Source organism: Nilaparvata lugens, chromosome X, assembly GCF_014356525.2.
Source record: "Nilaparvata lugens isolate BPH chromosome X, ASM1435652v1, whole genome shotgun sequence".
NCBI classification, from domain to species: domain Eukaryota; kingdom Metazoa; phylum Arthropoda; class Insecta; order Hemiptera; family Delphacidae; genus Nilaparvata; species Nilaparvata lugens.
Genome location: NC_052518.1, coordinates 64,855,722 through 64,881,476, shown reverse-complemented (window position 1 = coordinate 64,881,476; position 25,755 = coordinate 64,855,722). Strand labels below are relative to the sequence as shown.

The 25,755-nt window shown below is 35.7% G+C and overlaps 2 protein-coding genes across 2 annotated transcripts; one reads left to right on the top strand and one right to left on the bottom strand.

Annotated features, from left to right (window-relative positions):
- Window positions 1-1,327: 1,327 nt before the first annotated feature.
- On the bottom strand, window positions 1,328-24,154 carry LOC111044765. The gene is made up of 4 exons (XM_039441362.1): window positions 23,493-24,154; window positions 19,747-19,864; window positions 10,467-10,687; window positions 1,328-1,817 (listed from the first exon to the last, which is right to left on the bottom strand). The coding sequence occupies exons 1-4, from the start codon at window positions 23,621-23,623 to the stop codon at window positions 1,769-1,771; spliced, it is 519 nt and encodes a 172-aa protein (XP_039297296.1). The 5' UTR covers window positions 23,624-24,154; the 3' UTR covers window positions 1,328-1,768.
- Window positions 2,444-4,395, top strand: LOC120354347. The gene is made up of 2 exons (XM_039441361.1): window positions 2,444-2,796; window positions 3,274-4,395. Exons 1-2 carry the CDS (start codon window positions 2,591-2,593, stop codon window positions 3,647-3,649), a joined length of 582 nt encoding a protein of 193 aa, XP_039297295.1. The 5' UTR covers window positions 2,444-2,590; the 3' UTR covers window positions 3,650-4,395.
- Window positions 24,155-25,755: the final 1,601 nt, after the last annotated feature.

The following is a 25,755-nucleotide window of genomic DNA, read 5'->3' as shown; positions in this document are numbered from 1 at the left end:
CTTCAAGATTTTTATATTGTTTTTATTAATTTGTTAAAAATAGCCCATGTGAGTGAAGTGTTTTTAGAAACTAGAAAGTATACATGACACATCGATTAATTATAACAAATTTTACTAACTGAAATTATCAGTGACAAGATAAAGTTCTCAAACTTACAAATAATCAACATTTCTTATTTTTAATTCAAACAAAATGTATTTATGAGTGAATCGAAACATAGACTCTACTAAGAACAAGTAACGTGAAATAAATTTAAAAAATTTTGACTTATGCTTTTTTGAACATTCAACTATAAAACTTGAGGAACAAATGAACTATATTGACATTCTACATGTTATACATAAATATCAATAATGTTATAGGGGTCAATAACGTGGAATAATCAAAATTCTGGATATGCGTGAATTTTTCAAATGTAACCAAACATTTTTTGGATTGAACACATTAATGAATTTGTGAGTGGAACGAAACATGGACTTAGGAATAAATACCATGAAATAAATAACAAAACTTTGGATTATGCTTTGTACAATATTAAAGAACAGTTCACACGCTCAAACTAATCATCTGATTTCAGCCAAAATCTAAATCGCGAAAAATGGAGATTAAGAATGGCTATTTATGCATTAAGAGCGTAATTGAGCGTATTTCGCTCAAATTGCTTGAGCAAAACAGTTATCGCACGACACGTAGTTGAGCGCCATAATTTTACGACAGCAACAAAGAAGTTTATCTCTTTTCTGTATAGGGCTACTTGTAATATAAATAGAAAGACAAATAAAAAATCTCAGTAACCTTTTTGAATTATTTAATAGAAAGAAAAATAAAAATCTCAGTACCCTTTTTGAATTATTTAATCACAACATGTTTCAACATTGATGCCATTTTCAAGTGATATGAAGTAAATAAAGATAAGTATATAAATACTTCATATCACTTGAAAATGGCATCAATGTTGAAACATGTTGTGATTAAATAATTCAAAAAGGGTACTGAGATTTTTTATTTTTCTTTCTATTTAACAAAGAAGTTTTAAGCTCGAATTACGTACAAATTTTTTTCTAAAACTGCTGAATGAGACTACAATACAATACCGTAGTACATAATATTATATTGTCGCCATTGTTGAGGCTGTGAACCTTAGCCATCAACTTAAATGTCTTAAGTACAGAGTTTTCAGTAGAGCTTTAAGAAAAATTGTGATTATAATTCCAAATTTGGAAATCAGAATCCAAAACTGGTATTCATTTCCTATTTTCATTTCACGCGATTTTGGTCTTGGTTATTTGTTGAAATCTGATTATATGTTTCAGCATCGGGACCAGCCTTCAATGGATTGATATTTCAGGGAATAATAATTAAAATAGGTTTGGATTCGCTTAAATTTCAACAACTCAAAGCACTACACTTATAGCAGTTTTAGGGCCGTAATTATGAATGCTGTTATAACATCTTGGACCAAAACTTAGTTTAGCACAAATTAAAAAACTGGAATCGTACTTTTGTTGTCCTGAGAAAGAACAATTGTTGTCCTAGGTCAGTCTTCCTAGAATCTAGTCTTTGTTGCTAGTCGTGCTAACCAAAGCCTCAGCATCATTCATATATACATCCCTAAATCGTCATTATTCTAAATTGTTATTTACAGTCAGTTTTAATTAAAAGTTATTATCACCCATTTGTTTCAAGCTTTGACATAATAATTAACACTAACAATACAAAAAAAACACGAGAAATCACGAACTTTGCGATTTCAAACTTGATAGAGTATCATCGGAAAGTCGGAACGCAGGCGTGGGAACGAATACAGCACCTCTCCCTGCAAAAAATTACAAAAATCATTATAATAATACCGTAACGGTATCTCTTTTATTATTCAATTGTCATATTTAAAATACCTAGAGTTATTTCAGGAAAACGTTCCCAACATGGAAAGGTATAAAATGCTCACGAAGGACAAGTAAGGGTCGATTTTCATTCCTGTTTCCCTATTGTAAGTGTGTGGTAGTATATTTCTGACGAAACTTTGTTTTGTTGCACGAAGTTAGTAGCCCTACTCAATCGGTAGTGCGAGTTGATTATCCTTGAGCTGAGTAACATTCTGTGTGGATTCTGCTCGTCTTTTACCACAGAACAAGTTTCATTAGAAGCATGGTCCTCCAAGGTCACCAGATCTCTGATTACTTGCGGGGCTACATCAAGTCCGAGGTCTTCGAAAACAATTCTCATAGACTAATATTGATGAACGCTAAGCTAATATTACACACTTAATCATAAATTTTTCTAGAGTTGAGCAACTCTCAAAAAGGTTTCGAACTTCAGTTCTAGTTCGGAGTTCGATGAGTGAGCATCGTCTATCAGAGCGCCTGATAAGTAGCTAGTTTGTTCCTTATCTGTCACTCGTCTTATTCTGTCCGTGTTTAAACTTAATAGTATTTCATAGTGTTTAACCTATAAATTCAACTTATTCCGCATTGAAAATGGTTTATAAGTGCAAAAAGTGTTCAATAGCTCGACATAGCTCTAAAACAAGATAATTTCAAGTGTAAAGATTGTTAGATTGTGATTGGTTATTCGACGCCGGGTGCATAAATGTGGACGCTTCAAAATCCGTCGCAACACGTAACAACTGGAGGTGTGATAAGTGCAGCGCTGCTACATGTGCTGGTCGCGAGGGTGAGTTATCACGTGAGGACAATACTGTTCTCTTTAAAAATACTGCTCTTTGAAAAGAAAATCAAGAACGATGGGACATTACTAAAGCCACACTCAACGATTTTCAAATTGTTAAGGAAGATGTGAGTACTCTAAGGGCCGGTTTCCGAGCTCGGGATTTGGCTAAGTACTAGACTTTAAACAGCTGGAGTCAGAAAATTGGCTTTCCGAAACGGGGCGTAGTCGCAGTCATTGTCATAGTCACGTTTGAATTAAATTTCAAAAAAATAGAAAATTAAACACTTGATAAAATAAAGAGAAAATAGTGTAAAGTTTCAGCTATTTTGAGTTATTTAGAAATGTTTAATTTCGTCAAGTGAAAACGTTTCAAATTATAGAAATGAGAAAATAAAAACTGCGACTACTGCTATAGAAGCTGCGACTACGCCCCGTTTTGGAAAGCTAATTTTCAGACTCCAGCTGTTTTAAGTCTAGGACTTAGCCAAATCCCGAGCTCGGAAACCGGCTCTAAAAGAAACGTCGAATCGTAACTCAGCAGCAGTGCTCGAACTAACTCAAAGTGGCGAGCATTTAAGAGGCCAAATTGCTGTATTAAAAAGGGAAGTGGCGGATCTGCAGCAACAAACCCGCAAGAACAATGTTGTGATAACGGGCATACCGGTTACAACTCAGGAAAATGTGTATGCTATATTGGAAAAACTGGCAAGTGTTTTGGGTGTAGAGTATAAAGGATTCGACATATCGACTGCACACAGACTTCGTCAAGGTTCAGCTGTACCCGGTAAAAACCGAGTTCCACCGTCCATTGTGGTAAATTTCGTTTCGAGATTAATCAAGTCCATCTGGTTGACAGCTAGAAAGCACAAGAAAAGACTGTCAGCAAGTGAAATTAATCGCAATTTTCCGGATCATCCTGTTTATATGAACGATCACCTAGCACACAAGGGAGATTTTCAACGCAGCGGGTCTCGTTGAAACCAGTAAGCTGGTGTCTGTCTGGAACAATGATAACAAAATATTGGTGACGAGATCAACTACTGAGAAACCACTCAGGACATATTATTTGGACGATACACGTTAAATCGATTAGGCGGCGGTTGAACAACGGCACTTCTTCAAACAAGTTCAGGATAAGGCAAGAAGAACTTTTTGCAATTTCACACTATTTCAATTCTTTCTCTATTCAAATCAAATGTATTTATTGTCGTTCACAATTATACATGTATTGACAGTCATGAAAACTGAGCATAGTCCTTAGTCTAAAGCTGAGGTGAATAACAACGAAGATAAATAGAGTTTGAACAATCAAATAAAATAAAACAATATAAAATTAACAACAGGACAAACAATAAAATTTGGAATTGAATAACAGAATTGAAAGCTATATTCAAGCTGCTGAGCAGAAATACATTGCAGAGCAAAATTTTACAGAAAACTTATATTCTCGCGCTACAAATAGGAATATTTTTTTAATAATAATAATTTCTCTGATTGCCAATGATGAATTGCAACCAGAGGAGTTTATTGACAAAACATATACATAGTTGTTATATTATACATACAAAATTGCTAATACTAAACTTAGTTCTAATTATGATACCCCACTATAAAAATATGTGACGAGGTGATCATAATATTCTTTTCTAAAACATGTATAAAAAATGTAATTAGTAATTTTAGTTATAAAGGTTTGTTAGTTATTAAAGGTAGAATAAAAAGAAGACAGTAGTTCATTCTATATCATATTTATAATGAGCTCCTCGGTCTGGTAAATGCCAGTATCATATAAACAATTCCGTACTGCTCTTTTAAATATATTTATATTTATTTCGTCCTTTGCGATCTGCGGGATTTTATTGTAAATTCTAGGACCTAAATATTGTACAGATCTCTGACCAAAAGCTGCGTTCATTCTGGGTCTGGGAACGAGAAGAAAATTTCGATTTCTAATTCTGGTGTTGTGGCTATGAAAAATTAAATCGGTAAAATTTGTATTCTTCTTAATATAAATTACTAAAACTAATACATATAACTGTCTGACGCTGAGAACTCTACTTTCGGTGAACAATTCACTTGTTGGAAAACGGTTGTTTCTGTTTATCATAACCTTAGGAATACGTTTCTGAGCTTTCAAAATTGAATCTATTAATTTGTAATTTTCTGCACCACAAACCAACAGTCCATATCTCAAAAGTGACTCTACAAGTGAGGAATATACTATTTTAATCATATATTTACTAATTATATGACGAAGCTGGTAGAACTTATAAATGAGCTTTCTTATTTTCTTAGTTGTGTACGATATATGCTTATCCCATTTCAATCGACCATCTACAATATTATACCTAGATATTTAACATTATCAGAGCGCTTAATGAGAGGACAATCACAGTTTCGATTCTCCCCTTTACAATAATGGAGCTTCATTGATGACTGATGGTTTGGTGCTATCAGTTATAGAAAAGGTAAAGAAATTTGTTTTCCTTGCATTTAATGTTAATAGGTTGTTCCCCATCCATGTGGTGACCCTGGAGAGTTCTGTTTCTGCTGTTTTAAATACCTCATCCAGTTTCTACCCTGGAAAAGCAGGGCCGTGTCATCTACTAATGCTATTACCCTACCACCGATTCGAATGGAGCACAACTCATTTGCAAATATAAGATATAAAATTGGGCTCAAAACTGTTCCTTGAGGAATTCCAAATTCCATGGATCCCTCTGCACTCATGTGACTTCCAACTTTTGTTCTCTGCTGACGGTTGCTAAGGTAGGATTTGAACCACCCCAGAGTTGTATTTCTTATTCCTATTGCTTCAAGTTTTTTAAGTAATAAATCATGTGACACAGAGTCAAAGGCCTTAGCCAGATCCAAAAATACAGCTAAACACTTATTTTTTTCCTCTAGGTTATGGATAACCAATTTTGACAACTCCAGAACTGCTGATTCCGTACTTATTCCCTTACGAAAACCAAATTGGTTTGGAGAAATTATATTACACTTTTCCAGATAGCTCATCAACCGAACTTTCACTAACTTTTCCAGTATTTTGAAGTTAATTATTAGTGATATAGGTCCGACACAAATTAATTTCATTGCTTTGGGAAATGTTCCAGTTAATAGACTCAAATTGAAGACTTGAGCCAAAGATTTACAAATTAATTCTCTAATGCTTTTTCAAATTCTATTATCAAAACCATCAAGACCCGGCGCACTACTGTTTCTTAAAGAGTTTATAGCTTCAATAATCTCTTGCTCAATTATGGGTAGAAAAATCATAGAATTGGGTACTCTTACACTCGGCTTATAACTATTTACAATATCACTTATATTCTTACCTAAACTATCTGATATTTCCTTGGCCATGTTTTCTCCTATACTAACAAAGTATTCATTAATGAGATTTAGTAATAAATTAGGATTCTCTTTCAATGTTACAACATTATTTCCTATTTTTACAGCATTCAATTGATCTGTCCTCTCTCGGTTTGAATCAGTGGCATCCTTTATGATCTCCCAAGTTTTCTCGATGTTATTGAATTTATTCTTGAAGTGATCTTCTTTTGAACTCTGGATAAGCGACGTCAGCGTATTCCTGTAGAGACGATAATGGGCTGCTAGTTCTTGATTTTCTGGTTGTAATTTCCTCTTTTTATTCTGAAGATTCCTTTTTCTAATGGATAAGACAAGCCCTCTCTTAATCCAAGGTTTGATGATCTTAATTTTCTTTTTTGGTCTGTACTGATGAGAGTTATTATCCATGTGGTGTTGTAAAATTTCTATAAATTTTTCGTAGGCCATATCTGTATCATTACTTTCAAGAACCCCCTCCCAGTGCTCCTCTGCTAGACATGTTCTTAGACCAGCTAAATTAATTGTTTTTCGGTTTGAGGAATCGGTTTCATGTAGATTGTTACTTGCACCCGGACATCTTTGTAGACCCAAAACGGTGATAAAATGATCTGTGATGCTAGAGTGGTATATTATTGGATGTATCTGTTGTTTGGAGTTTGTTAATATGTGATCCAGGCATGTCGATGTCTCTAGTGTTACCCTGGTGGCTTGTTTGATGCAGATCTTCAAGCCATGTTCGCTCAATAAATCAAGATATTCGTCGAGTTGTTGATGTTGATTAGGTAGCATCGTATTAATGTTGAAGTCTCCTGCGCATATTATTAACTGTCCTCGCAAACTATTGAGAACACTTTCCAAATCCTCTAAAAACTCTGTTATATTGTAGTTCGATGGAGATCTATAAATTGCTAATATGTTGTATTTTTCCTTAGTAGTTTGTAATTATTGTAGGTGGAGAACATTTGCCTGTCTAATTTCAACTCGGCTGACAGTACATTTAGAACATTTTTCGTGTATACTACGACTCCATCATTCTGATTACGGTTGTTTGACGAGTAAACATTATTATATCCCTTCAACTCTTTTGGAATATGATCATTCTTAATCCAACACTCTGTTAATATAATCACATCAAAATCATAAGACATATCATGTAGTTAAATCATTAGATCATCGAAATTCTTATTCATACTTCTGATATTGAGGCTAAAAACAGTTAGGTCACAGTTTTCAAGTGCATCATGGAGTTTTTGTGCATCTTCTACCAAACTGTCCTGTATTTCATCCATTGCATCCAGATCATTTGCAACATATAAAATATCATTATTGTTCATGATGTTGTGTTGTTTAGATGCATTCCTCCCTGCAGGTTGATCAACATTCCTTCGTGCCATCTCTTGATATATGCATCCTCACACTCCATAACATTTTTTTTATTGACGACATAGATAGATAGATAGATAAATGACTTTTATTTACACTTTACAATAAAAGTGATGTGGGCGAAATTGAGGCAATAGAAGCCCCCTCTTCCATTTAACCCACGATGATGAGTACAAAAAAATAATAATATACATTACAATTTGAAATTAAATGATAATTAAAAATTATAAGGAAACTACTAAATCAATTTGCTACAAATTGAATAAATTAAGAGGAAAAAAAGAGAAAACTAAAAGCAAGAAATCTTAATAGTGAAAAAATCTCACTCACACAAAACATTCACACACACACACACACACACCCACACAATCACACTTACACTCACACCTCTAAAGAACATAGAGTAAAACCGCCTAGTTAAGCCCTCCCCCCCTGATCCACGCCACGACAGCCGCACTGAACCGGCGTTGACTGTCGAGCAGCCTAATATGAGCTGGCAGTGAATTCCACAATCTAATCGCACTAACATGGAATGACTTATTATATAGCTCAGTTCTGTGAATTGGAACGGACAATGAGCATGCTCAATGACGCGTTCCACCCCTGCCAACATCACCCATGAAGCGAAACCCTGCTGCCAAGTAATTGGGAGACCGAGATTTCAAGAGTTTGAAGAGGAACATGAGTGCATGGAGACTCCTGTATTTGTGCAGTCTTAGAAGTTTGAGCTGTCCAAAGTATTGAGTAATATGTTCGTCGCGTCGTAAACCAAAGATGAAGCGCACACAGTAATTCTGAGCGCGCTGCAATCTCTGAGTAAGTTGAACAGTCATGTCCATAGTCACTAAGTCACAGTAGAAAAAAAAAGGGGAATATCAATGTTTTAACTAACATGATTTTAGTAGGAAAAGGTAAAAGGTGTCCAATCCTTTTCAAAGAGTTAATCCCAGCTACAACTTTGTTACTGGTCGAGTTTACATGGTCTGTCCAGTCGAGAGTATTTGTAAAAGTCAAACCAAGATTCTTCACCCTGGTGCTGTAGTCAAGTTGAACATTGTTTATTCTTATGCGGGGTAAGTCATTAAGGCTTAGTCTAGTCAAGAGTCTTGAGTGACCTACAACCATGACCTGCGATTTGCTCTCATTAATTTTTAAACCAATATTCTCCGTCCAGGTTATCACACGGACAAGGTCATGGTTCATGTCACTCACAGCTGTCGCCGCATCACCAAGCTTGAAATGCTTATACAGCTGCAAGTCGTCAGCATACAAGTGATGCTCTGTAGTATTTAGTACATGAGTCAAGTTGTCAATGTATGCACTGAATAGCAGAGGACCCAAGATTGAACCCTGAGGGACACCTCGTCCCACTGGTCGCCAGCGCGAAGAGGAACCCCCAAGTCTCACACACTGACGTCTATTCTGCAAGTAGGACCGCACCCATGCCACCGTCGAACGAGAGAAACCCATACCCTCCAGTCTGTACAATAGGATGGGATGGAACACACAGTCAAAGGCCTTGCTGAAATCAACAAGGACAATGAGTGTGAGCTCCCTGCCATCCATTGCTCTGCGAACGTCATCAGCCACCTTGAGAAGAGCAGAATTGGTGCTGTGACCAGATCTGAATCCTGACTGGAAGTCGCTAATAAGCCCCCTACTGCAAATAAATTCACTCATCTGTTTGTGGACAATCAGCTCTAGTACTTTGGAGAGCACAGATAGTAAGCTGATGGGTCTGTAGTCTGAAAGGGAGGACGGGTTGGGAGTTTTGTTTAAGGGTATGACTATAGATGACTTCCAATTTTCAGGAAAAACGGAAGTCATGAGAGATGTATTTATGATGTGGGTGATGAAGGGAAGTATGAGGGGAAGCATAATTTTTATGAATTTCAATGGTAGATCATCAGCCCCAATAGCATTGCTCTTTATTTTCAGTACAGCGGCCAAAACGTCACTTGCTGAGACACCTGAAAAGTAGAATGGCTCTCCAGTTACTTGAGCTGGCAAAGAGTTGATGTAGTCATGGGCACGATCCAAGCCAACTGGTATGTCAGTAAAAAAGTTGTTGAGATCGTCCAGTGAGTGAGACACAACAGGCCCGCCCCCCTCTCCACCAACTCCAACAGACCTCAGTCTACGCCACTTACAAGCAGATGAACCAGCAGAGGAGATCAGATTTTGGAAATATCTGGATTTGGCGTTTCTGATGGTCTGCTTGCACAAATTTCTCATTCGCTTGTAGCTATTGAAATCCACAGAGCTCTTTGTGCGTCGTGCAACTCTACTACACCGATCGCGCTCGGCCATCATCCGACGTATTTCTCTTGAAATCCATGGAGCAGGATCCCTTGTCACTCTGCGCTGCACAAGTGGAATATACTTATTGAATAAATAGGATACACCATTATGCAACTCATTCACCATGTAATTAACATCATTAGTTGCGTAAATGGTTTGCCAGTTCAATGTCATCCCCTCATTAAATAACTCATGGTAGTTGATGTTTTTGTAATCTCTGTATTCAATGATTTTCGGCTTCTGTTTGGGACTTTTTAAGCCATATACAAGGTAAACCATATCATGAGCAGACAGTGCAGGGAAAGGGATCTGCCCATGGCCAACAGCCGACCGCTCATCACAAACAGCAATCAGGTCCAAGAGCGTATCAGACGTAGCGGTATGATGAGTCGCCTGGAGGGGGAGCAGGGTCATGCCACCAGTATAAAACATAGTCGTGAGTTGAGTCTTGTCATAGGTGTCACGTCCTAGTAAGTCAGTGTTAAAGTCTCACATTACAGCTATATGGCTGTACGGCAGCATGAGACGCAACAGGGTATCTCCAAAGTCACTCATGAATCCTATATGAGGTGGTCGATAACATACTCCAATCAGCATTTTAACATTATGAGATTTAATTTCAAGGAACATGTATTCGGGTCTATTTGGAATCGATGAATCGGATGAATACTTATGACTCGGCAGCAAGGCGCGCTTAACAAACGCAGCAACACCTCCACCGTTTTTATGTAAGCGATCGTTACGAAGGAGTACATACCCATCAAGTTCCACAAGCCTATTTGAAACGTCAGGTTTCAGCCAAGACTCCGATACCAAGACAACGTCACAATCCTGGCCTCCGAATACATGCCTGAATTCGTCGATGTGACAGAGGAGGGATTGTGCATTCACATGAGCAATCTTCAGTCGGCCGGGAAATGGAGTGACCGCCCGCCTAAGCAGCTCGCCGGTGCTCAGCGCGGCAGCATCGTTATACTGCTGTGTCATTCAAGTTGTAGAATAGATTGGGCATTAATGACGCAGAGAACAAGAAGAAAAAGGCAAAAACTAGGCAGCTTAAAATTAAAAGATTCAAGTTTAAAAAAGACAAACGTACCACATTCACACCAACACATATACAACAAAACAACATTATAATATTGAAAGAGTAATACAAAAATGGAATGCATGCAATGATTTGAGATTGAGAATACTCAATGATCTTACTCGTAACTGGCCAGTGAAATTCGGCTCCATAACTATTATGAATGGAAGAGAAGGGGGAAAAACAGTTGTCTGACTCAATATTAGAAGAAAGGAAGTTTCTCAGCTATATAAATGCTCAATTCACTACCATTTCTAATTGAATGAGATTTAACACAACAACAGAAAATTATTAGTGGATTGGTAGCAGCCATTAATATGAAGAACAAAAGTTTTGAGGGAAGATGCAGTAAAACAAAATAATCATAATGATAAAAATACAGGAAAAATAATGTTGGAATAGAGAGAAAAGTGTTAGGACAGATTAAGTGATGTTACTTTATGAATTATAAAACTATTCTGAAATAGTGCAATTGATTAGAAAAATATAGAACAAAACTGAGATGATGAATTGCATGCTGAGGAAAAATAATGATACAAAAAATGAGCGGTTAATCGTTTTGATTGTGACACAGAAAAGAACGAGAGCATGATTTTAAAAAAATAGAGGAAATAACGATATTGTTATCATGTACTCTTGCTGTAAAGATAAACCCTATATATCAGGAAAAAATAGAACAGAGAACAGAGGGAGCAGATAAGAAAGACGTAACCAAGATAACGGGATTACGATAGACAACTAGATGACAATCTATAGATGCTACTCTTCATTCACACACAGAGATAATTATGCAATGTAGACATCAAAATTATTTATGAATTTGACTAAATGGCAATGTTTTGTTGAAGGAGATGTAAGACTGACTCAGATTTTATCCATCCAGCCAATTAAAGAAGAATGGTAATTTAAAAGTTAAAAATTAATTTTCTTCAATCAGTCAAATTGAAATCCTAAAATGAACTGAATTTACTGTGGTAATCGACTGGAAAAGCAATAACTCTTGAATATAATTATTAACTGCAATAATAATGGAACTATTAATTAACTGAAATGATTAACAATATATGCAAATAAATAATATGTATAAGATAGAAAACTGTTCTTTTAAATTATTTGAACGACATCAGATCGTTCATCACCGCTGTCAGGTAGCAGAAGCCATGAGTGTGTCTGCTTAGCGCTACAATCGCATGACTTACACTGTTATATATGTCCATTTGCTGCGTATTCATCCGCACGAGAACAACGTACTTATAAGTAAGGCCTTGAGCTTCATGTACTGTTTGTATTTTTATTGTTTCATCCAACTTCCAGGTTAACATGTCCTGAATCCTTTTTTTCTCGTTTTGCGTGTAAGTTAGTCAGTAGCGGCTCGTGATCTTTTAACTTGGGGGTTTAACCTCATGATCTATTGGGGAGAAAGGTCAAGAGGATAATTATAGACTATTGAGCATAATCAAGTGTAAAGGTAATCGATAATAATTTTAAGGAATTACCCACCAAAGATTAAGCAAATTTTCTACAAATATAGATTTTTTGTCCTGTTCATATTTTTCTTGTTTAATTTTTACTTTGGGAGTTAATCTACCAATCCTATCCTCAATATAAATTATGTTTGTCTTCAACAAATACTGAACCTTATTCATATTTCTTCATCAAAATGCTGTTACGGTACCTAACACAATAAATTATATTCACACTCTCACTAAAACAAAATGGACATACTAGAAATACTAACGAATACACGTAACACACTAGAAATTACCAGTCCATATTCTTCAACACTCAAAACAAATTTATATAACAAAAAATGCAGTGAAATCTATCACAACTTTAAACAGTATATACCCGAAATCATACCGTATAACCTCAAAACTGTCATGCTAAACGCTTTCTACTTCTTGTTTACCGCTTTTTTACTGTTTACTGCCTCCAAATTTGAATTTATTGGTTATAATCAAGATGGCACTGCTACTGAATACGTATCACGAATACTCACGATTCCTTCCGTGGTTTACCGAATGCTTCACTTGCCTCGGCTAGGTTCGGCTACTCTCGGATGAACTCGTGGAAACGTGGTTCAAACAGGATTGTGAACCAAATCCGTGCTAGCAAACCGATTCCCCTCCTCTGTTCCACTACCTCACCCAGCCATGTTTTTGGGTTCACATCGGGGAATGAACACTGCTTTTAACCACCACCCGTTCCGTCATGCCATTCGGTGCTGTTTCAAGCAAGCCACTCCGGCACCGGCCGCAAAACATCGACGTTAAGTTTACGTAGATAAACATTTTGTGATGTAATTTCATGAGTATAGAATAAAAATATAATTATATGAGTAGAATTCATCATTCTATAGGAGTTGGTTCAATTCTGGGTGTTCAATGAACCATTGAACACATAGGACGAGCCGCCACTGAAGTTAGTACAAGCGTTTCTGGTTCAATTGTAGGAAATTCATAATTGAAATGACATCTCCTAATTGAACGAATGACATTGCTCGTTGTGACAATTTGTCCATAAAACTTGGAGGGTGCACAGCACACGTCGATTGGGCATCTTCGAGTCACTGAGACCTTGTTGGTTGGCTTGCAAAAGACGGAAGGATGAGACCATCGAACTCTTATTTTGCTCCTCTCGATGTAATGAATCTGCTTTGAATCACCCAGTAGCAAAATTTCGGATGATCCTGACAGTGCTGCTATAAATCCTATGTACCCCGCATGCATTAGTACTGCCTCATCTATGAAGACACGATCATATTTCTTCTTATTACGTCCATTTATGATGAATGATGGAACCGTCCAGTAATCCGATCTGATTATACCTCTACAGCTCCTCTCACCATATTTTTTAATAACGGCCTCTCTCACATCATTGATGCCTGCTCTTGTTTGACACAAAATTAAATCAATTCCTGGTTTGTGTTCATTTAAGATAGTGTATGTTTTTCCACATCCTGGTACACCATCTATCCATTTTATCTCAGGAGTTTTGAAATTGGCAACATCAACTTACTGTAGATATCTTTTCATATAATTCACCATTCAGCATGAGCTGGCTATCTCGACTCACAATTATATATCTCTCTTGTGAGCAGAATTTATTCGTTTCGTCGTTGAATGACACGTAGGTTCCTTCTTTCTCCAAACAATAACCCTTTCTATACTTTGTTTCAGATGACCATAGAAATCTCCTCAAAACATTATCATAAATATTCATTTCATTGAGCCTAATGTCTAGTAAATAGGAATAGGAACTAAGCAAGTTTTTCTTTGTAATATTCACCAAAATATCTTTGTATATTAAAGCATTTGTGCTATCATATTGTCTCAAGAGATTTCTCAGCCCTTTCATACTGTTAATGAATTCTTGAATTGAAGATTCTTCTGGTAGGTATCCTGATGGGCAAAATTTTCTATTTGATATTTCGGCTGGGATGTCCAAAAACTTTAAATGATTTATTTCTCTATAATAAAATACAAATTTGATATTGTTTGTAGACAATACCAAACTTATTAAATCAATGCATGATAAATCAGCCATTGTTCCAAAGAAATCAATTCCAATTGTTAAAGATCGTTTATTAACTGCACAGTTATCAATAATATTCAACAACTGTGCAAATTTATTGATAAAATCACTATTTTCTATCAGTAAATACAAATTGACAATTTTCAATGTCGCATCAAATTTCGTAGACAAGTCAATCTGCTTACTCTGCGAAAATACGGTCGTTAGACTATTATATTCATCTTTGGTCAACGCCTTCCTGTTTATAATAGTAGAGATGCCTTTTGAAATGTTTACTTTTCCTTTTTCAAGGCGAACAAACGAAATATTTAGGTCAGTGTATTCACCAAAATCATAAACTAGAGATGTCCTACTTTTTGATGTTTGCTGAACTCTATTCGTTCTAGCTAATGAATCTAGAACGTGATTAATATCTATTGGAATATCACAATTTTCACTTTTTAGAGTCTTATTATTAACTTTTCTTTCAAACAATCTCATAATTCGTTTTTTCAATAAGTTGTTGCAATGCTTTCTGGTTACAGGGACATTTTGGATCGCCGACTTTATGACCTGTTGGCTTCTTAAGTTTCAAGCAATTGTGACAAACTGGTTGCTTGGTCGTTGTGGGACAGTTTTTAATACTATGACCCTCCTCAGCACAATGTCCACACATATCTTTCTCTTTTTTGCAAAATTTTGTCACATGCCCAAAGCTCTGACATTTTAAACATCTCTGAACAGAAATAAAATCATTAAGTCTACAAGATGTTAAATCTACAAAAACACGTTTCCTGTTAATTAAGACTCTTCTTATTTCAGGCTCGCACTCAATTATCCAATGAACCACTTCCTTATTCTCAGGTCCTACTTTGAAAAGAGGTTTACACCCCTTGAGGAACAGGGATTTTTCCAAGTCGGAATCGCCAAAATTCTTATTGTATATCACTTCAGCAAGTTCTTCATTACTCAATTCCGATGGTACATCATAGATGATTACTCTAGGTTTCTTGTTGTTTGGTTCACTTATTTTTAGGCTTTTTTTAACGCTTTCCGATTCCACTATTTTCTTCTTATCTTCTGAGTTTAGCACTATCATTAGTCCCCCTCCTCTTACATTCACAGTCTTTTTCACTCTGATGCTATCTTTCTCTTTCATAATATCCCTAAGCACATTCCTAATGAACTTACTGTTCTCTACTTCATTTTCAACTGGTTTTAATGGCTGTAGCATCACAATGTGCTCCTGGGGTTGCAGTTTCCTTGTTCTAGGCCTATTTTCTTCTACATTGGTGGTTTTGAGGCTCTTGGCAATTGAACTACATCCGCAAAACTTGGTTTTCTTTCACTGGTTTTAATTGTTTCCACTGTTTTATTCAATTTCTTTAATGATTCCTGAATTCCGTTGTTAGAATTTCCTAAACTTGTCGCGAGCTGGGAGATAGTAATTGATCGTGTTTCCAATTTTATAGTAGTTTCCGCAAGTTTATTTGTAATTGTGATAAACCTATCAAAACTTTTCCCTCAAAACTTTCCTTCTTTCGTATTCAACTTCTACCCATTCATCTGGCTTCTTTTTAAAATCCTTTGAAAATTCATCATGAAATAACTTATACGTGGACTCCATAATGGCTTTGTTTGTTGCTGAAGCTTCCTCCTTCCTTGTCCGGGTTGAAGCGTGATCCACTTGCTGGGTTGTAGATTCGTCCACGACCACGGTTGTAGACTGGTCCACGTAAATAATTGGTCCGCTTCCTCGAACTCCGGAATCAATCCATATGGTGCCTTCACTGGTGATTTCATGCGTTGTATGAATCACTAAAGCCAATCAGATCAGCATTGACTCACTTTCCAACTAATAAACACAATGTCGTATGTGTGGTCTATGAAACTGATGATGAGAGATGAGTACTCCTAGATGAGAGCACCTACAGCTCTAGGTGGGTTCCGAACCACAGGGATAGCAATTTTTAAACTCATAAATGGTGTTTGTGTTATTTACATAATACATTTCGGACAAGGCTCTTAAATTCGACATTTGAACGTTCTGAGTGGAGTCTGTAGGTGAGTTACTATATTAAAATTTGAATTTATTCCATTCATCAAAAAGCATATTTATAAAATAATAATAGTATAACAATAATGTAATGAATATACTCCCTGCGTGGATGATTTCTACGACAGTTAAAATACACTGGAAATTATGATACTAAAAGATATCCTAGAAATACAAGAAAAAGAAAAACATATATATATATATATAATATATATATATATATATATATATATATATAATATATATATATATATATATATATATATATTATATATATTAAGTATATATATAAACTTAATGAATACATTTAATGTTTCAATGTATTTAATGTTTTAATGTCACAATGAATATATATATATATATATATATTAAAACAGGAGACACAAGACATAAAAAGATTGAAAACACTTAGAAACTTATCTATTTATGTCTTGTGTCTCCTGTTTTAATTTATATTACAAACTTCAAAGTGTCTTCTATATATATATAGCACATAACGGAAAACACTTAAAAGTTTTATAATATAAATTGAAACAGGATACACACAACACGGATAGATTAAAAACACTTAAAAACGTACATTTAAACGAAAAATTTTCGGGGGCTGGGCCCCCTTTGTCAATCAAACAGGAAGTGAAGTCACTTAGACTTTACTTGGTCTACAGAATAAACATACAATAATAATTTCAGCTCAACGGCGCTTAAGGGTTTCACTTGGCAGTCATAACTACTATAATATTCTTCAGGGAATATGTAATAAACAAAAAGAAAATCGTAATAATAGGATGAATATGTGAAATGATATGTTGGCATTTTCAAATGAAATATTAATCTATAAGGCGAATTTGGCAGCGCCTCCAAAGCCTCTGCCCCAATGTATAACAGCCACCTGCTCACTCTACGATTGTAGATGGCAACGCTACACACCTCAATGTCACAAATCTCAACTGCAATATTGCGGTAAAGCCAATGAGCTAGATGAAAACAGTTTCCTAGTTGAATAGAGTTATTAAACCGAGGATACTGGATGTTGGTATGTAATATGTTTCTGGTTGGATAATTATGTTGGATTTCAGTAAAAGTAAAGTTACTTCTTTCAATAGAAACAAGAAGATTTTTATACACAGTTGTTTTATATTCAGAACTAGCAATTTCTGGAAGAGAAGATGTGCTGAATATCTGTGATTTTTGACGAGCAGCGTTTAGATAAGGGCTCTCTGAGAGACCGTGAAAGGACGCAGGACTCCCAAAAAGGCACCACCCTACGCCAAGGTGAGAGCGACGCCTGCACATATGCACAATATACAGAACGGCAATGGCTAGCACTCAGGACCCGCCCCAGTTGTCCAAAAGCATAGATCATTCTTCAATGCCCCTGCTTTAAATACTGCACATGGGATGCCCAGCCCAGCTTATGATCAAATACCAAGGTATTTGTAATGTAAGATCTGTTCTATAACCGGACAGTTACAAGCATTAAAAGATGAATTAGATACCGCATGAGTGAGCACTATTTCAGAAGGAAAATTGGCATGCACTTGGATTTTGAGATCGACCTAGAATTGTTATCAAACCAGTTTTTCAACTTGACCAGGTCAGATGAAGCTTTATTAAATGTTCTCTCTATTAAAAGCGGGTCTCGTTGAAACCAGAGCTGTATCAAATATAAAAATCTGGTGTGGTACACTCACAAAACTTTCCTTGCTCATTGAACTATGAGCCTCATTCATATACGAGAATAATTTAGAGGAATAACATAATGACGATTGGCGGCAACATATTTGAAACTACGATCATATATACAGTATAACTACTGTATATGTGTATATATAATTGTTTTCAGAGTACATTTTCCTTTGTGTAAATTGTGAAATTCGATGATTTTTTAAAAGTCGTCAAAACAGCTGTTCTACAGATGAAAATCTCGACTATGTGTTCTTTTTATAAACTGCTCTACCTACCTACCTCATGCACGAGAAGGAGTTTACAAAATCCATTTCTCAAGGATGGGGTGGACCCCATTAGTTTCCAAAGAAAAAGACTCATGCCAGTTGATATAGCTGATAAATAACTATACAGGGTATGAATTTGAAATAAATCAGTCGAATTATTTTTGAGAAAATCGTGAAAACATGTTTTTTAGTAATTATCCGCCATTTTTCTCAAGAATATTATGGAGCTCGTGCAATTTTCCCAGAAATGAGACTCATGTCAGTTGATAGGGCTTATAAATAGCTATCCATAGATAAATTTGAAGAAAATCGTTAGAGCCGTTTTCGAGAAAACCGTGAAAAAAATGTTTTTTAAGTAATTATCCGCAATTTTTCTCGCAATCTTGAATTGAATTTTATTGAATTTCTTATTGTCGGGTCCTCCTGGTATAAGGACCTTAAGTTTAAAATTTCAAATCAATCGGTTAATTAGGAATGAAGTTATTGTGTTCACAGACATACACACATACACACACACAGACCAACACCCAAAAATCATGCTTTTGGACTCAGGGGACCTTGAAACGTATAGAAAACTTGAAATTGGGGTACCTTAATTTTTTTGGAAAGCAATACTTTCCTTACCTATGGTAGTAGGGCAAGGAAAGTAAAAAGTTATCAATGGGAGTTCAACCTTGTAATATTGTTGATGTGAATGAGGAAAAGGAATTAACCCAAGGTGCTTCCCTGAACCACACCATAATTGATAGTAATAGTGTTACTGTCCACACCATTAAATGATATTACTTGTTTTTTTTTCATCTTCGAAATAGCTCTTGAACCAGCTCACGGAATACTGTTGAAGACTATTGCTTCAAGTTTGAAAAACAGGCTATATTTCTAACTATGGAATCGAATGTCTTGGCTAGGTCTAAAAATGTGATTAGGATTCGTTTACTACTAGATTAGGTGGTTACGAACTCATTTATATCGAAAAGAGCGTCAGACGTATTTTTAGAACACCTAAAGCTATAATGGTTGTCAGAGATTATATTATTAAAGTTCAGGAAATTGTTAACTTGGATTTTCACGCATTTCTCCAATATTTTGGATTAAGCAATCTGAAGGGAAATGGGTCGAAAGTTAATTATGGTGGATTTTAAACCGGATTTATGGATGGGTATGACTTTTGCTAATTTACATGTCTTTGGAAATCTAGCAGATGAAATACTCAGGTTTATGTGCAAAAACTGGATGAGCTGCCCATTCATATTCTCTTTGAGCAGTTGAGTTGGAATAGAATCCCAACCTGGCGCAGAACGGCCCTTCATGCTGCCCACCACCCCCAGCAGTTCATGCTCGGCGACAGGACGAAGCCCAAACACAGCACCAGTGGAATAGACGGAATGAATAAATATGAAAATGAATAGTAGATTAAATATTTATGTATTACTTGAGGTCTCAAGTTGGTTGTAATCCTTCTCATCCTCGCCTTGCTACCCTTTTCTGAGGGTAGTTCTTCTATGTAAAATTCATGGGCCAGATCCCCGTCCTCGTCGAAATACATAGACCTGTAAGAATAAGGATTTCCATTGAAGATTATTTCTATATTGTGAGAGTCATTCTAAATATTGGCTGGTAAATTAAATATCCTTATGTTATATTTGAAAACAGTTGCAGAACGAATGACAGACAGTGTGCCCTTTATTATATTAATTTGGGTGAAGAAGACATTTTTAAATGAGAGAGCGATTGTAAAAAATCTTGGGTACACATTTATTAAAAATATTTGAATAAAATGTAATTCCAATGGTCTAGGCCTAATCAATAATGGACTTGAAGCTCAAATAATTAATTATTATAATGTTTACGGCACCAAGTAGTTAATTCACAATCATGATAAATAATAATGAGCTCTGTTGGCACTCGAAGATTATCAAGCCAAAGTAAACAGGTGCAGATCAGTGAATTGAACGATTTGGTAACCATATGTAGTGAGAATTGAAACACCTCCTCTAGGTGTTTATATGTCACAGTATAGATGTAAATGTTTGTTTGCAGTTGGAAGTGGAACTTGAACTAGTCATGAAATATCATCACACCCTGCAAATAGTATATTTCTACATGGTAGGGAACGCGAATATCGCCATTTTGTACCTCCTGCTCATAGTGGGGAGATAAGAGGTCAAAGTCGAGATAGAGGCATGTATTTGTTTTGCATTGAGATGCCTTTATCTCGACCTCGACCGCGGCTTACCAAGAGGCCTTGCTCTTTTGAATACAGCCGAGTTTGTGTTTCGAGCGGTCAATTGCGCGGTGCCCGGAAAATTTTCCATCACTAGTTCTAAAGCTCTAAAGGAGAAATAAAAGGCGCGTGTGAAAGCAGCGCGTTAAACCTCCTCAATATTCCTTATGGGGAACTCCATAATATGGGACCTCTACCTCTGCTTCTTCCCTCCTCACTATGCGCGCACACTTTTCGTATTGGGGACCACAGAGAATACACACAAGTCTTTTCACAGTTTCAAAGTCACATTTTGGTGTGCAGCCTTCTCAAGGGAAGAGTAATTGAATCTCTGGAATTGTGACAGGTAGCAACAACTTGTTTGACAAACGTATTTTGGTAATCAGGATTACTATCTAACTGAGGTTGAGGAAAGCTTGTAACATATTAACATAGAGCAGAGTATTCACTGCAACTGACAATTCATTTTTGTTCTGAAAAGACGTAGCCCTGAAATAGCCCTTGATGAAACTGTGACTTTGAAATTGTGATGAGACTCGTCCATTCTGTGTGGATTTTCTGGTGCCCAATACGTAAGTAGTAAAGGTGCAATTCCTCGAGTCGCGCGGCTGTAGGAGTCGGCCATATTGGATTGATCTCCCATAAAATCACTGTAATATTTTGGAATGGAGCGTCTCGACAATCCTCTAAGGAATTGCACCTTAAGACAGGAGCTACAAGATGGCGATAGTCGCGATTCCCTACCACGACAAGAATAGACTATTGTCAAATCCCAATTCACTGACGCATCCTATACATCGTCTTCCAGTCTGAACAAATAAATTATACAGAGTTAATGAAAATGATGGAAACAGCTTAATATTTCTTTTACAAGGAAAATTTGACGATAGGTCTGATTGGGGATTCTATTGGAATTTAAAAAACTACTTTTCTGTCGCTTTAAAATTTTGGCCACCATTTTGAATCCAACTTCATTTTTTTAATGGGAAGGTATAATGGGAATGGGAAGTTTAATGGGAATATGATACATGATGCCGATACAGAATTTCAAGAGAAAATGAATGGCAAAACCACACATCGATATCTCAAACCGTTTTAAAATTATTCACATTTAAAAATATTAATAAATCATACAAAAATGAAATAAATGAGTAGGCTACACAGAAAATCTAAAAATATCGAAACTATCATATTTCACTTTTTTAAGTGTTAGTAAACACTAATAGTAACATCCACTCACATATTTGGAAGTGGACTCATACAAGTATTTAGGAATTGTTTTTAACAGACGAATGAGGTGGTCAGAACACATCAACCGCCTGAAGTGTAGGATCCACTAATTTATCGATGCTTTTCGCATGTTGACTGACATTCTCCATGAAAACGAGATGAAAATTGGGTACTATGCCTATATGTAGTCTCTCCTCCCCTTTGGCATGATTGCTTAGGAGAGAGCCTTTAAAACGGTGCTCCCTTTTGACGTACAACTGAATTCCAACTCGTCATGAGGGGGTGACTTAGGGGTTGTAACTCGAATATTTCAAAAATAAACACCCATTGTGTGTTTTCACCCATTTTCAATGTACACATTTTTTCAGTTTTGTATGATTTATCAGCATCTTTTAATGTGAAAAACTTCAAAACTGATTGAGATATCGATGTGCGGTATTCGCCATCCATTTTCTCTTGAAATTCTGTATCAAAATCATGTATCATTTATGACCACCTTCCCATTACAAAAAGTCCGATCCAAAATGCAAACCAAAATTTTGAAACAACAGAAGAGTAGTTTTTCAATTCGAATAGGATTCTCAATCATACCTATCGTCAAATTTACTATTGAAAATAAATATTAAGCTGTTTCCATAATTTTCAACAACTCTGTATACCGGTACTTGCGTGTTTTCCGTTGCAAACAGTACTTTTTACTCTTTTTCCGATGACGCTCCAGCCGTAAAATATGGACTTACAGCCTCCAACCAGATGTCATTTTAAAGCTTTGGAAATATTCTACTACACTGTGCCAATAATACTAGTGTTTATCTACTGCGAATACATATACAGAGTGGAGAGTGGAATATTGTCCCCGAAAAATGTATGTTTCAAGTTTTTGAAGTTGAATAAATAATGGGAAGAGTGGTCGAAATGAGATGATTCTCTCGAACATCATTGTTTGATTAATTCTAAACACTTTGGTGGTAAAACCAATCCGATATCTCTCACAATAACTCATTTTCTGTGGTATAGCGCACGAAGATATATCGTTCCAAAGTTGAAAAACGCTCTAAATTTCACAGATTAAAAATTTCTCTGTATCTCTTGCACAAAAAAAGTTATAATGGAATGAATTTTGAACAAATTTAGAAAAAAGGTTTTTGGGGTTTTTTGAAGGTTATAACTAAAAAATATGCGTTTTAGAGAAAAATTTTATAGGATAAAAATTGTAGAGAAAGATTTTTAAAATATTTTCGTCAAAAAACGGTTGAATATCTTGAACGGTTATTAAAATACAAGCGATATAGAAAAACCCTGAAAATTTTGGCGGCCATCTTGTTTCCGAGGTGTTTGCCTGTGATTTCGACTAATCATCATCACGATCCTTATTATGTTAGACCAAACGAAGAAATTGAGACATCTTCCACGGCTGTTACTCAAAAATGACCACGGAGAGCCTTATTCATGGCATTTGCGCCCGGACTATTGTTTTTCTTTTATTAGACTTGTCACTTTCAACTTGATATTATCAAGCAACAAAGTTCCTAGTCTATGATTACCAAAAATCTCTAAATCCTTCGATTATCATTTTAACAATATGATAATTACACTTAAATGATAATAATTGTACAGTTGTATTATTAATCTCTCACAGAGAAAGTACCTAAAAATGTGACTTTCCAACTATCTCAATTTTGAACTTGATACAGTATAGATTAAATAAATCAATGGTTTCTTACCCCTGCCGTGACAAGACAATTGGTCCTGAGACGGATGAACTGGAGTTTGATTTAGAGGAAGTGTTTCCTCCATCTCCGTGATTAAACGGAGATACAATTTTCTTCACAAATTTCGAACCGTTAGAACCCATTGATCCTGAAGATTTTTTACTTCTGACGCTAAAATCTAAATTTTAAGAGCAAAACTTGAAATTTTTGAATGAAAGTCCAAAAACTTTAGTTTTTACAGGTATCAAACAACAAAAATAGAGGTTTCATGGTGGAAACCCCAACCCACATTTCTAACCTACTTGTCATAATCATCAGATAAGGCCAAAACAAGGCCATATTTTCTCTTTTGAATCATTCTATTTACTATCAATCACTTTTTAAGCAGCTTATTCAGATACTAGGTAGATTTCTATCGGGTATTCTCTACTCTTACAACCTAGCTGAAAGTGTAAAAGTTCAAAACACTAGCTCAGAAATATAGATGTTGAGTTCTTTATAGGAGTTATATTTTCATTGAAGAGTAATTAATAGCGACATTTTTTTAAGTGTAAAGTTTAAATCCTTCCATTATCACAACCACGAAGTTTTCTCATAACCAAACTATAATATCAAAACTAGCCAAAGTAGCCAAACAGCAGACAGCAGATGAACATGAACATACCATAGACCTTAGACCAGTTATAGAATAGACACGGCCCATTGTATATTCATACTGGAAGTCGATGAAGCCAACATCTACTGCCAAATCCACCCATTTTGACGTCACAACACTGACGTCACGCATCGTATAGAAATTATAGAAAACTTTTTTGAGTTTGTTGTGTAAGTGTTTGTGTTGTTTAACTTACATTGTTGTTAAACATAGCTTTTTTCCATAGCAGATTGTTATTTATTTATGTAATTATCATTTATGAAAATGGTAATCTTCTGTGCAGCAAATAATTGCACTGAAATTTTTAGGAAAAAAGTGGAATATCTTTTCATGCGTGAGTTGAAATTTATACACATAAATATTGTAAGTTTTAACTGTAATATTATCCTTGGTTTTGATGTATGTGAACTCATTGCGGCATGACAATAAAATTAGTTCTGTACCTTATTATTTTCAAAACACATTATAACTTAGCCGATATCACATAACACATTATAACTTAATCGATATCGTTTTTGCCCGTAGCTAGAAATAACAAAAAAACACCATGAATCTGAAATAGACACAATCTGAAAGTTTTCCATACGATGCGTGACGTCACTGCTGTGACGTCAAGATGGGTGGATTTGGCAGTAGATGTTGTCTTCAGAGGCTAGACTTCCCAGCGTGTCTATTCTATAACTGGTCTAAGCCATAGACCAAGGAGGATCGAGGAGACGAAGACGAAACAATAGGCTATACCATTGGTACACTCTGATGCCACTTTTTTCCCGCGCTAGCCATCTTGGATTGACCTTAATTCAATTATGTCATTCCAATTTCTACATTTTCTCATCATTATTTACGAATGATTTAAGTTATTATCAATGGCTCTAGTTGAAAATAAGTATTTGGACGAAACTGATAATGCCAATGTTATTATTTATATATTTATAGAACTGGAATACCACTGACTTCTCACTGATAACGATTCGTGGAAAACTACTGTAGGCTACCATATGGATTGCAGTGATTGGAATATAGCTTCCTTATAGGCCCTAGGTGCTAACTGAGAAATGATATTCTCAGGATATTTTTACTTCACGTTATGATAGTTCCAAAGGATTGAAAATAGACCATAAGCATTAATGAATTAATACAGTAATGTTGACAAAAGCCATATGATTTTTTTCAAACTAGTTGAATGCTTTGTAATGCTAATACGATTTATGTTTGGAGTATGATGTAGGAAAAGGGAGACTCGCCAAATCATAAAACATGTTTCTAATTCTGACGAAAATCTTCAAGTGTTATTAATGCTAGGATTTACCAAGTCGGTCAAATAAAATCTGATAATGTTCAAAACATGCACTGGCTGACACTGGACTGGAGTAAATCACCCATATAGGTGATTTTGTTTTGTCGAGGGGATTACAAACCTGTGTTTATGACCTCAATGGATTTGAACCCGAGCCTCTGAATCATAAAGCCAGCATCTAGTCCAATCGACTACCGCCACTCCATATCATGTTTAAAATTCAACATACTCCTGTGCAACTGGGCATATGTGTTACTCAATCTGGAACATAGTTGTAGTTTGTACTGTAATCTTGACTTACCTTACATCAAAATAATTGAACA